The sequence below is a fragment of the Varanus komodoensis genome, unplaced genomic scaffold, assembly GCF_004798865.1.
Source record: "Varanus komodoensis strain SLA01 unplaced genomic scaffold, ASM479886v1 scaffold75, whole genome shotgun sequence".
In the NCBI taxonomy this organism is placed as follows: Eukaryota; Metazoa; Chordata; class Lepidosauria; order Squamata; family Varanidae; genus Varanus; species Varanus komodoensis.
In genome coordinates this window covers 524,658-542,382 of record NW_025336416.1, presented here as the reverse complement: position 1 = coordinate 542,382, position 17,725 = coordinate 524,658, and the positions used below count along the sequence as shown (strand labels likewise).

The 17,725-nt window shown below is 41.2% G+C and overlaps 1 protein-coding gene across 2 annotated transcripts in view; it reads right to left on the bottom strand.

Annotated features, from left to right (window-relative positions):
- The window catches only part of TRAPPC9 (trafficking protein particle complex subunit 9), a 310,144-nt gene that overhangs the window by 107,706 nt on the left and 184,713 nt on the right, over positions 1-17,725 (bottom strand). The window contains exon 22 of one of the 2 annotated variants that reach the window (XM_044452875.1): positions 12,479-12,816. The exons of the other annotated variant lie outside the window; for it this stretch is intronic. Coding sequence (XP_044308810.1) covers positions 12,494-12,816 — 323 coding nt within the window. The 3' untranslated portion in view covers positions 12,479-12,493. Of the gene's footprint in view, positions 1-12,478; positions 12,817-17,725 lie in introns of those variants that run through there. 2 annotated transcript variants of the gene reach the window in all.

The window sequence follows — 17,725 nt, the reverse complement described above, 5'->3', positions numbered from 1 at the left end:
GCCGTCTAGTATTCTCATGGGAGGATGGTAAGAGCTGCATTTTAACACATCTGGAATCTACCGGGTTAAGGAAGAGTGCCTACCCAAACAACAATAAAATTGCTTAAAATGCCAACCATATGCTGTATCTTTCAGATAGTAACTTTTCATGAAGCTAGGTAGTTCATGGCTAAACAATTTGTTATTTTGTAATGATAACTGCAAATTATCTAGTGTTATCCATGTTGAACATTCTGGATGACAGGCTGTTTAAGAGCTTCAGTTAAAATAAATACTAATGACTTCTGTTTGATCCCTCTGACATCTGGGACTCCCTACCTTTACAATGTATCTCTGTCCTTACAGTGTATCACAAGAGATGAATCTCTGGATCCAGCATGGCCAAAGTCAGCTGAAGAAGTTGCTGATTTAAACAAACAAATACACGAACAATAATAGCTTCTTTGTACTGCAAGGTCCATTAGTTCCTGCCCTGAATGAAAGCAATTAGGAGTAGTGAATGTACAAGCCCTAAAATAGCTATAACGAGGATCTTCAATTTATATGACAGACCTACTAAGACTATATAGGATGGATATATGTTAACTTGTGACGTGAAAGTGGCTATAGTATAGTGGTACTATACTACAGAATTTATTTCCCAACTGTTGGGATAATTGTTTTGAATTAAATTGCTAACGCTCTGTGTGTGTGTGTGTACTGTGCACAAACAACAGATCTGAGCTCTGCTTTCACAGCTGAGTTGTCTCAGAATGGCTTTCAATAACCCACAGCAGCAACACATTCAGTTCTGTGCAAAAAGCAAATGTGCCATGGCAGATTATGGCATTTTGGACTGTCTGCTCTCTCCCCGTGGCCCACCCGTTCTGGCATGGCATTGTGTAATTAGCCAGGCCAATTCATCAGCTCCATTACATCCACATTTTAAAAAAATCCTTTGACTGATAGTTCTCGAAGTTTTTTCAGGCACGACTTGAGAATTCCAGGGGCTCCCAATCAATCACTCAGTAAAGAGTTTTCTTGCGTTACAAATTAAAGCACATACAAAACTCTGCTTTTGGTAACTGCTGTACAGCTGTTCTAATAGAAAGGTTGAAAAAAGATGAAATAAAATATTTTCCCCAGTAACTGCGTCATCATCAAAACAGTTATGAAAATAATGAGTATACCACAGGACACTTTTACCTGATGGATGGCTATGCAGGCATATAGCTACTGATGACATTCACTGGAGCTCAGTAATGGAAGCCTGAGAAAAAGAGGCAAGCACCAAAAGTCCTTGAATGCTTTTCCAGCTTGAATTAAGAGCAGGCAGCCCACCCCAAAATGCCATGGGAGAGGACAGACAACCTGATGTGGAAGGCCTTCTTGTTCCAATGTTCCCAGTGCTGGATTGCAGCTTTTCAAGCTGTACCGTGTAAGCATTCCTACTGAAATCGAGGGAGAACTGTTTCCCTTGAGTACAAAAGGGAGGAATTTAAGATGCTGCAATTTTGAAAACACCCATCACTGCAGACTGCCAGGGTAAGTGAAGTAGTTCTTAGATAAGATTTTATGAGGAATTGTGTCATATCGTATGTATCCAAACATCCTGCTGCACTGCAAAATGGCCAACCCAGTGAAACTTGGTCGGGGGGTCTCTGAGGCTTGGCGAAAGGGGCATGTGGTATTGAAACTCAAATACTCCCATCAAATTGAATAGGTTTTGGTCAGAGATATAAACTCCTGAAAGCTAAATTCCTATATTAATGCATTTGGTTCACTCTCTCTCTTCCAGTCCCTGCTCTGCCTCCTCCTCTCCATTTTCTTTCCTTCCCCTTAAGTCATAATGCAATGCGCATGCATGTGTACACACACAGACACACAGCAGAGCCACTGAAGTTTCTCAGAAAAAACTATGAATGCGCAAAAAGTTGTTAAGTGCTGTTAAGTTGTCTCTAACCTTTAGCAGCCCTATGAATGAATGCCACCCATAATGCCCTGCTGACAGCGCTGCTTAGCTGTTCTAAATTCAAGCATGTGGTTTCCTCTGAGCTGTGTAAAAAGCCTGGGATTAAAATGGTGAACTTCAGATGTGCCTGGAGGAGTGTTGCCTATGGGGTCGCGGTGGGTCGGACACGACTTCGCAACTAACAACAACAACTTCAGATGTGCCCAAGGCCTTATGGTCCCAATATTCATTTTGACTTTTCCCCCTTTGGACAGCACATCCTGCCACTGTATCATAAAATGGTTTCGAACCTTCTCTCAGTTTCAAAAAGTACAGGGTGTCCCAAAAAATTTGACATTATTTGAAATGTGAATATCTGATGGGCCTAGGCAAATGGAATTAAATAGGCTTCATGTTGAACAATAAAAGATTCATTCATCAAAATTCAAATGAGATTCAAAGGGATGTAGATTTTATAACCGATTTCACAAAGCTTCACAAATGTTCAATATGTGCACCACCTGTGACACGACACATGGCAAGTCAGTAGTCTGCCTCCTGCCAAACACACCGTAGCATGTCTTGTGTAACACTGCGCAACTAACATTAGTTAGTTTTTGCACATTTTGTTAAAATTTGAGATCATTTGAGTGAGAATTGACTATGTTATTAGACTACGAAATGGTGTCATTTTGGGGGGACACCCTGTATTTGCAATACAGCAAAAACACAAGTCCAAAGCTCTGGGGGCACATGGAAGACACCTGGGTGGGTCTTTTGATCATGACCAGAAGCTATCCTCAGATCATAAAAGCAGCCTTGTGCTGAGTCAGGCCACTGGCCCATCTAGCCCAGTACTGTTCACTCGGATTGTCAGCAATGTGTTTCCCAGGAAAATGTTTTCCCAGGAGGCAGAAGTTCTAACTGGAGTTCTCAGGGAGTGAAACCAGGACGTTCTGCCTGAGGGACACATACTCTGAACTGCATTCCCCTGCAGCTCTATGGGAAAATGACCTTCAGACACAGAAAGGACAAAACAATAATGAACATAAGCTTATTAAAGAGACATATTAACATAACAGCATTAGCATTAGCCTAAAGTCATTAAATCATCTATCATTCTTAATACCACCTGTCCTTCACTTTTGAAAGACTACTGTGCAATATTCATATCTTTACTACCATGAAGGAACTGACAAATTTAACCTGGTTATCCTATACAGCTGAAGCCAGAGTTCTTCCAAAAGTACAGCTTTTTTTGCATGTGGCCCTGCCTGCCACCAGAATTTGCCCCTCAGCCTGATAAACATCTGCCACCCCTTCCATAGAGTGATACACTGAAGATAGCTTTATCCTTCTTTGTATCACAGAAAGTCTGTAAACTATTGGAATTTGCCAAGTTTCCTTGAAGGAAAACAGAAGTACCTGGCTTCTTTACCTAAAGAAGTCCGAATATATGACATTTCAGCTATTTCTGGATACCATGGCTGTGGCTTTCAATGACACCGTGCATGGATTTCTTTAGGGGCTAGTAGAAGTGCTCCTTTGGAGATCTTGAAAGCTTATAATCAATGGCACTTCCACATGAAGTAAAACCTTCCTTGCTCTAGTGAAAACGGCTGAAAAAGCAGTCAATGACATTTCAGTGCAGGCAACAGGAGATACGTATCAAATGAGGATCTCACCCCCACCCACACACACACACACACTGTGGTTGGCATGGTGTTTGTGGGGGATGCACCAGTGCCGCTGGGAGGACCAGGGAGGGGAGAGATGGCTCGGTGGGAGCTGGCTGGAAGCCACCCTGTGTGCATTTGGTTCTTTTCTTGGCATTTTTTGTTTCTCGATTCCTGGTTGTTTTAGAGAATTTTCGTATTTTTTTTGGTATCGTGTTTGAAGACTAAGACCCAGAATACTGTATTATGTGTATGGTGCTTTTTTGTTTCTGCCTCAACAGTCCCCTGGTGGTGTTCCTGTTTTCGTCAGGCCCCGGCTGTGGAAAGGTTGAAAACCACTACACAACTCAAGTTCCTCCCAGGAACACACCTGCACGATGATGCATGGTTGATGGAACTGCAGGTCACTAAGAACTCCAGGAAGACCAACAAGCCTGCACTCCCCTGTCACATTCACATGATAACTAGTATACTGTGATGACCAAGGTAGTTTCTGCCATGAAACCCAATGGGAACCTAAGCTGGAAAGCTCTTCAGAGTTTATCATATGCATGTATAAAATGTGCTTTACTTCATCAAACGATTTTTTTAAGGAAGAGTAATTAAGCATAGCACTAGAATTTAAAAAATCTAGCTAAATTATAAAGACCAACCATTATCTTGAAGTTCTTCACTTTCAGACCTGTGTGTGTCTTCAACAAGTGAGCTTCTATACTGATGTTTCTATTACAAATAGACGCCTATCTACCCACATAACAATTTAAAGGAAACCAAAAAGACATCTGTGTTTCACAAGAAACAAAGCAGTGTACGCTGATAGCTGAAAAGCGTGATCACAGAGCCAATCATTGTGGCACTAAATGGGATACATCTGGTCTTTAATCTCTAACAGCGCTATGATTGGTGCATTATCTACATCATAGTGCCATCTTGAGCCCATGGTGGTATTCATATGAGCTGTGGACACCAATTCAATAAAGGCTAGACTGAGTGGTTCATATTTCACCATAATCCTCAACAGGAGCATTGATACCTAGTCACGATCACTGATTTTTAAAGATTTATATTACAACTGTAGTTACAACTGCATCCCTTTAAAAGCAGGCTTTGGGTAGAATTTCAAAGGTGACATGGGCTTTGGAAGTTCAGGAAAGGTAGATTAAACAAATCATACTAGATAGGTATTCAATCATCTCCCTGACACAGTCAAAATTTCAGTACAAGTTCATTGGAGGAGATAGACGGCATGAGGAATGTTCTATTGCTTAGCTTAGGAAGAGAAACAGAATGTACTTTAAAAATGTATTTCTTCAGAATATCTTATTATACTTTATTAGACATTCCCCAGTAGTGAATGAGAGTTGATTTCTGTTATTGTAGAACACTAGCAAAAAAGAATGGAATTCATGATTTGTTTAAAAGAAGCTATACTATACAAAATGAGAAAGCTTTTACCATGATATTTTACAATGAACGTTGCTTAGAATATTCCTTTCAGTTATTTCAGCGAGAAATAAATCCTGAATGTTCCATTATTTTTGAGGAGACAGAACCTGTGAATAACCAAACTGAACTGCATTAAGAAAAACAGGTACTTAAAAAATACATATCTTGGATATTTGAATTCTGTACTGAAGCAGCATCAGAGCCAAACTTTGACATCTATTTCCAAGCAATGCTATGAACAGATTGTATTTATTTGCAACTGCATGTTCAGTGTAGTAAAAAGGTTTTATTTGTTCCTTTTTGAAAATTCCTCTATATTTTTGGTTGTATGTTTATATCAAATGAAAACATCATGATCTTTCCTCCTTTCCAAGAGTTTATGCCAGCTGAATTAATATATGAATGCTCTAAGACATAATACGTTTCGTAGTCATATACTTTAACAATGCCTAATGGCTGTTTCTTTTTGGGAGGAGTTAATAGTACAGAACAACATTTACAGAAAGTTCTTTAATATTTATGGTCATAAATGTTCTTAACTATGTATCCATTAAAGTGCAGCTTTCACATGGATGGCTGTGAAAGCTGGACCATAAGGAAGGCTGAGCGCCGAAGAATTGAGGCCTTTGAATTGTGGTGCTGGCGGAGACTCCTGCGAGTCCCTTGGACTGCAAGGCGATCAAACCAGTCAGTCCTAGAGGAGATCAACCCTGACTGCTCCTTAGAAGGCCAGACAGTGAAGAGGAAACTCAAGTACTTGGACACCTAATGAGAAGGAAGGACTCCCTGGAGAAGAGCCTAATGCTGGGAACAATTGACGGGAAAAGAAGAAGGGGACGGCAGAGGATGAGGTGAAGCAGTTGGCGTGAGCTTAGGTGGACTCCGGGGGATGGTGGAGGACAGGAAGGCCTGGAGGAATGTTGTCCATGGGGTCGCGATGGGTCGGAAGCGACTTCACAACTAACAACAACGTATCCATTCTATTGGAACTTAATACAAGTCAATGGAAATTGATTCTCCACAGCATTTTGACAGCTAAAAGTCTAATTTAGTACATTGGAAGAACAGTCAGCCACCACTGATAATACAATGGGCTGAAGCCTTGATGAAGCTTTCAATTTTCTAGGCATAATTTACAGATGGACAAATACATGGATATCTGGGCTACCTTTGTTGAAGTTTACGCGTTATCTGTGAGAATAGTATTATATTTTTCTATTTGTAAAATATATACATAGTGCGTATGTATTAGAACTGATTCACTTAAATTTCATGTAAGAAAACTTAACACTTTGTTTTATTGTGTTTCCCTGTTTTTGTTTTGATTTGATTTTTGACACAATAATAATATTCTTAAAAAATTGTTGCAGTTTCCAGCTAGTCTATGGACTTGGCAGGTATCTTCTCTGCCATGCATTCCATCTAGTGAAGTGCTGAACTCTGGACTTAATTTCGAGCATGCAAGTTCTTTCACAACTGCACTTCAATATTATTAAGTGCACTTTTGGAAAGGGGCCTATAAATTAGATAGGATTTGCCTCTTCAGTTCTTTAAACATGGACAATATTTTGGTTATTTCCCTGAAATCATGATTATTTTGCATAAAATAGGAGATTGTGTAGAGATCCAAAGACTATATTGGTTTTCATTTTAGGAGTTCCATTTATTTTTCACATTATGCCGACATAATACAATGTATCAGCGTTATACTAACATCCAAAGCACACAGGCACATACATACATACCATGCATAAAGGTGAGCCAGATCAAAACAGTTTTGGCAATGCTGTTAAGCCAAAAGGACCTACCACTTCAGAGTATAAGGATGTACAAACATCTTGCAAAAAAATTAACAAAAGTAATTCATTTCACAAACTTCAGGAAATTGTAGGTGTATCAACAGAAAATGCAAATTAATTGCTAAATCATGAAACAAAATCTATTCTGAAATGCACACAAAAACTATAGTTGTCTTCCTCTAAAGACCATTAAGCTAGATGCAACACAGAACTATTTCACTAGGCTACTTTGAGGAGGACTGCAATTTTTTAAAAAATAATAATTTAATTTAATTAAAACATTTCTACCCTGTCCTTTGCACAAGCCTCAGTAATTTAGCAGTAGATCACCTATTCTGCATACAGAAGGCCCCAGTTCAATTCCAGGACTGGGAAGCACTCCAGTCATAAACGATGTATGGGCCCAGATAAGGGAAATGCAGACAGTCTTCCCATTAACCTGGTGTACTGAACCCCATACTGTATGAGGTCAATGTGGAAAGCAATGTTCTGTTATGACTTCTTGATCAGCCACCAGACACAGGCGCTGCAAAACCAGAGAACTCTATTAAGTCCTGAACGGTAAGCAATAATTTACATAATGCCCTCCGTCTGAGAAGATGCAAATTGAACAGAAAATGTAAAAGAGGCGAAAAAATATAACAACACTTCAGGACATGTAGCATCTTAAAATCAATGCAATGCTAAGCCTTAATGCAAGGGTAGAAAAAGCAAGTTGCATGCCTGGAATACTTCCAAGTCTCTTCTAAAAAAAACAAGGTAAGAAAGGCAAGTAATTTACAGCATTTGAGAAGAAGTAATTCTAATTCTTACAATAAATAGCGCACAGAAAACCTAATGAACATAGAAAGGTAATCTGTGGCAATCCACGTAAAATAAATCTCTCCCACAGCCTCAGCAGCACTGTATTCTCTACTCTAAGAAGATTTTTTAATGGGTGGGGAAGAGAAAGAAACTGACTACTAACCCAGCTTTTCATTTAGCTACTCGCCTAGCAGCCATAGGCAACCATTTTCAAGTGTCAAAACTTGAGATTTAGACATGCTACAGCGCTCCTCCTCAATCACCTCAAATGGGATCATTTCTCAGCAGCCTTCAGTTGTTCACTTAGCAAAATTCAAAGGCCCATAATTTCCATACCCCAATGCCCACAGGTGTACATCTGAGACAGTGAAATGATTACAGAGTTCTAAAGTGTAAAGATGTGGCTGATTACCTCCTCTGCCAATTTAAACACGGCATCTCCCAGGGTGAAAAGGGGAAATAGTTTCTTGAACAGCCTCTTACATTGACTAGGAGCCCATCCTTCTGTCCTCACAGTATGGGGCTGACTCACCATATATCTTCATGTATTGTGAGCAAATCACCAAAAATAATTATTCTCTACATCCTGCACCCTCACATAACATTTTACCCGTTGGATCATAAAGCTTTCTGCCTCTAGCAGTTCTTAATATATTTCCCGCTTCTTAGCTGCCACATCCAAAAATAAACCAATCCTCTAAAGATTGGAATACCCTTGAGATCTGTTAATTAAAATCTCAGGTGTTCCCTCCTTCTGTTTAGGGAGAAAATTAATTGGCTCATTGGAGCAAAAGAGATATATGTGAATATGTAGGGCAAGCAGGTTCTATTTTTACTACAGTTTTATATTTGTTAAATTACAAAACTCAGTGAGCTTTATCAAATTGGTTTGATTTTCTTTTAGGGGAAAAAGACTAGCTATTCATAGCTATTCATAATAACACATGCAACAATTCAATAATATTAAGATAGGCTGTCAAATTAATCTCTCTTTTTGTGCGAGATTTCAAAGTGTACAGTAAGCAAATCTGAGCAGCAGCGTAATTTGAAGCTGGCAATCATCAGCAAGGGGCTTTAATAATTCAACAAGTGTTCCATGAGCTAATATATCACAAACTCCTGATTCATTCTTATTGAGTGGGATGTGTATAATCTTTGTTTATTACTACATTTCATTATTTGCATTTATTACATTTATATCCTGCCATTCCTTCAAGGCATTGTTCAGTTCCCTCTGTTATAGTCAGAGTAACCTTCAATGGCAGGTTAATCTGAGCACTAATGACTGACTGAAATTTACACATAGTCATGGTTAAGTGGGATTTAAATCTCCCTAGCCCTAATTTGGCAGTCTACTGATTACATTGACTCTTTAAGCTGCCCTAGCCTTTGCCTTAGCCATGCCCAATCTGTCTCCACAAAGAGAATTCACCTTCTGTGCTAGAACATCTGCAGATACTTGCTTCATGGTACAGCAATGTACCAGTTGGAATTAAGATTGCTGAGAGAAATGTCAACAACCTCAGATATGCAGATGATACCACTCTAATGACAGAAAGTGAAGAGCCTCTTGATGTGGGTGAAGGAGGAGAGTGCAAAAGTTGGCTTGAAACTCAACATTAAGAAAACTAGGATCATGGCATCCAGTCCTCTCACTTCCCGGCAAATAGATGGGGAAGAAATGGAGGTAGTGACAGATTTTATTTTCCTGGGCTCCAAGATCACCGTAGATGGGGACTGCAGCCAAGAAATTAAAAGACGCTTGCTCCTGGGGAGGACAGCTATGGCAAATCTAGACAGCATACTAAAATGCAGAGACATCACAGTGCTGACAAAAGTTCATATAGTCAAAGCTATGGTTTTCCCAGTTGCAATGTATGGCTGTGAAAGTTGGACCATAAGGAAGGCTGAGTGCCGAAGGATTGAGGCCTTTGAATTGTGGTGCTGGAGGAGACTCCTGCGATTCCCTTGGACTGCAAGGCGATCAAACCGGTCAGTCCTAGAGGAGATCAACCCTGACTGTCCATTAGAAGGCCAGATACTGAAGATGAAACTCAAATACTTTGGCCACCTAATGAGAAGGAAGGACTCCCTGGAGAAGAGCCTAATGCTGGGAACAATTGACGGCAAAAGAAGAAGGGGATGGCAGAGAATGAGGTGGCTAGATGGGTCACTGAAGCAGTTGGTGTGAGCTTAGGTGGACTCCGGGGGATGGTGGAGGACAGGAAGGCCTGGAGGAATGTTGTCCATGGGGTCACAATGGGTCAAACACGACTTTGTGACTAACAACAAACAGCAACACAGCGATGTCACATCAGAAGTTCCCCACTTCTTCTCCAGATCAATAATGCGTGATAGGCAGGGAAAGGGCTGCTGGCCTGTAGGGGCAAAATTCACTCAGTGATGACTCCATGACATATCTCAAGTGCTTTACATGCCATAAGGTGAGTGTGGAACCAGTCACCCATACAAACACTTGCTACATGGCAAGTGATCCACTCTTTGTGAGCTTACACACCCCAAAAGTGAGCACTGTGTTTGTGAAGTGACATCAAACGGCATTGCAATATGGTGCCATTCAATGTGTTAAGTGTTGCGGACGCTAGAGCAGAAAGGTGGAAAGCCATTGTGAGGAACAGTAAGACACCAGCCATTATATGCATCATAGGGGAGCGTAGTAAAACACCAATTCTGCTTGCAGAAACCAAGGTTCAGTCTCTGACATCTTCAATTACAAAAGGATCAGACTGCAGTGACACTCTGGAAAGGTGCTGTGCATAGACAATTCTAGACTAGATTAATCTATGTCTGATCTACAGTAAAGAAGCTTATTTTCCTGTTTAAAAGGTGCATGAGTATTAAAATAAAATAGGTGGGAAGAAAATCAGAAGGATGAAAATACTGTCCTTAGTCTGCAATCCTGTACCTACTTCTCTAATCCAAGCTGCACTTACATATCAAGTTGTGCTCCAGTTATGATAGAACAGCTGTCTTCCTTATCGGGCCTCCATGTCAGATTAATCTAAAGCACAGCTTTCACAAGAGTCCATTATGTACTTTAGTGCAGTAATGCTGACTTAGATGTTTTGAACAAATTATAAAGGAAATACCTGAACTGCAGAAGACAAAGCTCACTGCCAAGCAGGCCTTAACTGTTCATGTATACAAGGCACATGTGCAGAAATTTTAAAAAAAGAAAAAAAGGAAGACAAGAGTCTAAACATCTTGAATCTTGAACTGGAATCAAAGTTCCATGCAGTATTTTTCTTCTATGAAGCCTGAGAAAATCACTGTATTCTAACCGCCTTGTCACTCAGCATTTTACTGCCAGAACCCCAAATGATGGTCCTCCATCCTAAAAATCTTTCTCAGTAAGTCAGCATCCTTTCTTCTGAGTCATTTCATGTTACCACTGGTTCTTTGTGCTTCACTCTTCATGCGCATTAGAAAAAGTGATTGCACATTTTAATCCTGAATTGTTCCTGAGTACAAATTATATTCTATGAATATGATAGGCAAAAAATATTCCTCACTATCATCTCTCTGTAATTACATATACCTGTACCTGAATTACAGATTACTAATTGCCTGGGCTCCTGCTAAAGCCATTTCAAAGTTCATCTGGGAAGGAAAGTAGCTATTTTTCTTCAGTGTCTACATAGATATAAAGGAAGGTTTTGAGCAGGAGGGAGTTGGGATTCCTGCCTAAATAAAGGAATTAGGCAGGAATCCCAACAGGTGAAACTCAGATTACTGCAGGATGGCAGAACAGAGTTTCAAAGCTGCGGTTCACAACTGAGGAATGATTCGATGCACTTTAAAAGGCATTGCCTTCCTCTTTCATTGTTTCATTCCTCTTGCTTGTGTGGCAAGCAAGAAGAAATGCTTCTTGCTTGCAATCAGCTTTGCTAACTCACCCATCCTAACATCTTATGCCTCCCAGGCCATTTTCAGAACTGATTTTTTTTTTTACTAACCTTTATACAAGATATAGATAGACTAAGATACAACAATAAGATACAACCTCCGCCCCGAGGTTTCAGCAAGGGGCGGCATAGAAATGTTATAATAATAATAATAATAATAATAATAATAATAATAATAATAATAATAATAATAATAATAACTGTTCCTGAGCTAATTTCTAACCAGATTACTGAAACATGTATCTTAATTCTGTTTCTTATTACTATCTCAACATCTCTACACCTGTTTAAAAGAAGTGATGGCCTGGATAGTTTCCTTAAGTCCTTCTTTGGCAGGAAAACCTTGCCTGAAATTCATTGCATTCCAAGAATCTCAAGGCAAGCTCTTCGTGCTGACCTGAGTTCTACCAGGCGGATTTCTCTTTTATTTTCTTTATTTATTAGATCTATATCTCATCATTTCCTTACAAAGAACTCAAAGCAGCTTACACAATTCTTCTCTTCTTGCTCTCAATCCTATCCTCACAACAACAACCCTGTGAGGTAGGTTGGGCTGAGAGTCTGTGACTGGCCCTAAGTCACCCAGTTGGCTCCATGGCTGAGCAGGGACTAGAACTCAGGTCACCTGAGTCCGAGTCCCACTCTCTTAACCACTATACCATATGGGCTCTCATTCCTAGTTGGACAAAACTAGCATTCTGCTGGTATTTGGAGGGCTTTCTCTGTGGTGGCGCCCAATTTATGGAACGTGCTCCCCAGAGAGGTCTGCTTGGCGCCGTCATTATTTGCTTTTAGGTGCCAGGCCAAGACCTTTTTATTCAGACGTTATTTTAATTGTTAATGTTATTTATTGATTTTAAATTGCCAGGTTGTCTCCACTATTTTATGTAGCTTATGTATTTATATGTTGGTTTATTTATGATTGGAAGCCGCCCCGAGGCTTATGCGAAGGGGACGGCATATAAGTTGTTTAAATAAAAATAAATAAATAAATTTGTATGAGGGATTTTTCCAGCACTCAGGTGGGGCAGGTGATGCGGGAGCAGGGAGAAACAGGGCTCTTGGAACTGGTTCTGAATCCCCAAGAGATACTTGACCAAGAACCCAAACACTGCTGGGAAAAGCCAATGGCCAATTTATGCTGTCTTTGCTGCCTCTCATTATGAACTTCTCAAAACTGCACTCCTTGAGACCGCTTGCATGGTATCCATTCCCCTCACATGTCCATGACATTCCTAAACACAAAAATAAGAAGCATTTCAGAATCTTTAAAAAGGCATTGAAATTCCTCAGAAAAATCACCAGCAGGAAGCACTTTACATAACTGTTCCCACATCTATGAATGACTTGAAAAAAAGTGGCAGGCAGAATCATGGTAGGAAGCACTGTCATTATCTGCCAGTATCAAACAGGGTGAAATGAAGAGATAACTATTCTGCAGTACTTTAGGGATTCCAAGCACACGACTTGCAAGGAAGGGTGATATGTGGTTCATTTTGTTCTCTACATGGGAGTTCAAAGTAATTACAAAACCCATATTGCAAAATACAAGCTTTCCTCAAAAGGTGGCATGAAATGTTGCAAGAGAAGATAGTCTATACAGAGTCAAATGCTTCCCCTTAAAATTATTCTCTATCCTGAGAGATAGGGAATTACTATTACTCTATTACCAAGATTGCTCTGTCTCAATCATATTAATAAGCACAGTTAAATAATGATGCTGCAATTTCCTCCACATTAAAATGTTTACAAACCGATTTCTTGTTGTGTCTTAAAAGGAAGTTTCTCAACATGTTGCCTTATTTCTTCCCACACTATTCAATAGAAAAGAATTGAAGGCTGGCTTATAGAAACAAATTAAGAACAATAAAAACGTAACAGACACACAAATAATAGCAAGCATTAAAGCAGGGCACTCTAAGTAGCAGCAGAAAAGATCTCATCAGAGATTAATAAGCTAAAAGGCCACGAAAAATACAATGGCCTTCCCTGGCATCAGAGAGACGGCTGAGTCACCCCTCCGTGAGCCCCATGGTACACAGCCCTGATAGAACACGGTCGCCAAGGCGGTCATCTCCTCTCCAGTTGCTAACAACCTCGCACACTTCAGAAAATGAGTTCACTGTATGGACAGGCTTGTACTGGTGTATTGGAGAAGTTACTAGAACTACACAAGCATACACAGCTACCAAATTGTGTGTGTGTGTGTGTGTGTGTGTGTGTGTGTGTGTGTGAGAGAGAGAGAGAGAGAGAGAGAGAGAGAGAGAGAGAGAGAGAGAGAGACTGACTGAGACTGACTCTGAAGTGAAGAATCACCGATTTCTATGAGATTGGTGTGACACAGTGCGGCATAATGTTTGAAGAGCTAGACTTAGGTTCTGAAGACCCTGGTTCTAATCCCCACTCAGCCATGACACGCTCTGGGTGACTCTGGACCTGTCCCTGACTCTCAGCCTAAGCCGCCTTACAGGGCTGCTGTGAGGATAAAATGGAGAGAAGCAGGAGGATTACGTAAAACACCCTGGGTTCCTTGAAGGAAAAAAAATGTCAAAAAAATGGATAAGAAAATAAATGAATACCTTTAAAATACAAAAGGTACTTGTTGAAGCCACCTCAGCAAATGCTGGCATTGCATGTAGTGACGGCATATGAAATGTTTTTATTTGTGTGTTTGTTAGATTTATATCCCACCTTTTCTTTCTTTTTTTTTAAAGAACTCCAAGTAGCTCACATCATTCGCCTCCTCCAAAGTCACCCAGTCGGCTCCACGGCTGAGCAGGGAGTAGAACCCAGATCACCAGAGTTCCAGTCCTGCACTCTTAACCACTATACCACACTGACTCTCATTTATTTATTCATCATCTCATTTATAACTACCTTTCTTTCAAGCAGGAGCAGAATGTGTCCTGCCATTCCTTCCCCATTCTATTCTCACAACAATTTGGTAAACTAAGTTAGGGTCTGAGAAGGTTGCTCAGGGGGCACTGTAGCTGAGGGGAGATTTGAAACATAGAAAACAGAGCGAGTCAGAAGGGGCCTCCCGGGCCATCTAGTCTGACCTCCGCCACCAGCCGGCTCCACTCACGACATGCCCACCATGTGGATGTCCAGCCTATCCTTGAACACCCACACTGATGGGGCCTCAACCACCTCCCGGGGAAGCCCATTCCACACCCTCGGGGTCCTGACTGTCAGGAAGTACTTCCTGCCATCCAAATTTTGAATCTTGGTTCCCTGAGCTTGGCTCCGTTGGAGCATCCCCTGCCTTCCTCTGCAGGGGAGAACAGGTCTCTACCCATCTCCATGTGACATCCCCTCACATATCTGTATGTCGCCAACAGATCCTCTCCGAGTTTGCTCTTCTCCATGCTGAAGAGACCCATTTCCCTCAGTCTCGCCTCATATGGCATCCCCTGCAAACCGGCCACCAACCTTGTGGCCCTGCGCTGCACTAACTCAGGCCAGCATTCTAACATTATATAGCATTTTGGTTTCCTTTGCCCTAAATCTACTGTTCATCACTGCTTGGCTGTTTCCTCTTTTTCTCTAAGCTACATATAGTTGAAAGAAGGACAACAACCAGTAATAGCCTAAATCTTCACCAGTGAGACTAGACTGTGTGATGATAGATGTGCGTCTCTGAACGGTCAGCATGATGGACGCTCTCCAGATACGTTCAGCAAGCTATACGATCATTTTTGTTTTAAGTGTGATCTCTGCCTGACAATTCTGAAAAACTTCTTTACTTCCATATGGCATGATTTCTACACAAACTGTGCAGCAAAATCCATGTTGATCCTGCAAAATGGCTCCTCATAATGTGGCAAGCCTGCAGAAGATGCTTGAGTTAGGGAAGATTTCATCTGGTGCCGACAGGTAGGAATACTGGAGATTGCAGCTGTAACTGTTAGAAGGCACTCGGTTTGGACAGGACAGAGCAGGCAACACAGAACTATTGGACTTGTAAGCCTTAGTATGAGCAATTAATGGGTTTCTAATGATCACCAAAAATAATAAGCATACCTTTGGGAGGCAGTATCTCCAATCTTTCTACAATGCCTGAAGTAGTCTGTTTAAAGAATCTATTTAATCCTTTAGATTTATGGCATTTCAAAGATACTTAGCAAGTCAGGGAGTCGGACACTAGATTCCTTCTTCAATCAGGACTGAGTCTCTTTTATATTTTCCTAATTGACAAAGAATTTGCAGTTATGGACTTTTCAAAATCAAAAAGCCTGGCTTTGTTTTGTCTCCTCCCTTCTCCCCACTTCCCTTCTATATATTCCAAAAATACTTCTAATGGGTAGGACAAGAAATGAGCAACAATGTGGACCAAATTGACATTCCATTAACAGAACAACCGCAAAGTGGTTTTTAGAGGTTTGTGGGGAGCAGCTTGGATGCTCTTTTCTAACATTAGCATTCACAGTAACACGAAGAATGCAATCCATTGGCCTCCTGGACAGAGTCCCAAATTTGACCTCAGAAACTCCAAGACTGAAGGTGAAAATCCAAACTCGAATGCAGCTTCCCTCCACCCTAGCAGCTGGCATGGAAAGAAACACACTGGGCTTCAAGGTTGCAAGTGTAACTTCAAGGTGTTCTGTGGGTATTCCAGAGGGCAGGGGAACAAGGGACAGACATTGCCAGCATGTGCAGGCTCCTGGTAGTTGAATTCATCGATTGTTTTACGAAGAAGCAGCAGCACTTCATAGAATCACGGAATAGTAGAGTTGGAAGGGGCCGGAAGGCCATCAGGTCCCACCTCCTGCTGTTGCAGAACACTCCTACTTAGATGACTGTCTGGACACTTTTCTGAATGTCTCCAGCGAGGGAGAGCCCACAACCTTTCCAAATAATAGGTTCCACTGTTGTACCTCTCTGACAGTCAGGAATTTCTTCCAGGTTTCTAATCTAAACCTAGTTCTTGGGTGATCTTGGCCTCAGCATTCCTCCCACCCTCTATAGGATGTGTTTGGAGGGTTATGAGCAGCCTTACTGGATTGTGTTGCCCAAATAAATACATGAAATATTTTTATATACTTGTTTCGGAAGTAATACAAAACCAGCTTGAGCACTTGTTCCAAACAGTTGCAGATCAGTTCTGCTCTTACGTCGTAAATGAGTATTATTTATTTTAAAAAATGTACACAGTTGCTAGTGGTTACATATAATAATCTCACACAGTAAGATGAAAAGCAGTTTAGGCTGAATTCAGGGAATCAACTACACTTTCACCATTGCGAAAATAACACTGGAAACCTAACAGAAAAGCTGCCCACATCCTTGCTATCCTTCTGATTTCACTAACCCCCTTCCTGCCAACTTGGAGCATTCCAAATATTTTTAATAAGCTGTAAGAAACCATTTTGTCAAAGATTGGTACAAACCCATTTATTCCTGCTGACTTTCATTAGCGCTGAGAACGCTCACCCCTGCAGAGTGGGAAACCTCTTGGTAATGAACCAAGGCAAAGGGAGGCCCAATGTGCAAATGGAGAAAGAATGAGTCTGACACCACTGCTGGAATGAAAATGGGTCACTTTTTCCTATGTAACGAAGCACCTATCTAACAAAAAGGGCGTAACTTAAGACCTTGAAGCGTGAAGGGAACAGTCCAAAAACATACTGCAACTGCGCAGCGCAAATGCCATGGAAAGGTCCCTTTGGCACCCATACCTGAAATATGAGCCATGCCCCAAAAAGGGCTGGTAACCTGGTCTCCTTGAAGCAGTTGGGGTGTAGCTCCCATCCCCATCTCAGTAAATGGAACTGTCAGAAAGACACAAAGATCAGAGAGAGAGGGTAGGTAGGAAATTGTGCGTGTGTGTATGGATTTTACAAGTAAAGAGTGGAAATGAAGTTGATGGAGAGATGGGTACAAAGGAGGCTGAGTAGGGAGCCAAGGAGGAGAAAGTGATAGAGAAAAAGAGGCGATAAACACTGAAAAAACACTCAAGTTGAGGAGAGAAGACAAGCAGGTGGTCGAAAAGGAACTGAGGGAATGGGCAGAGGCCCCTCCCCATGGATGCAGAGAACAAGAAGCGGAGGGGCCCCTGCCGAACTAATGCTTGGCTCCAGAATCGCTGGGACAGCAGGTTCCATGCAGGCACTGAGCCCATCTGTGTGGTGCTGACAGACTGCA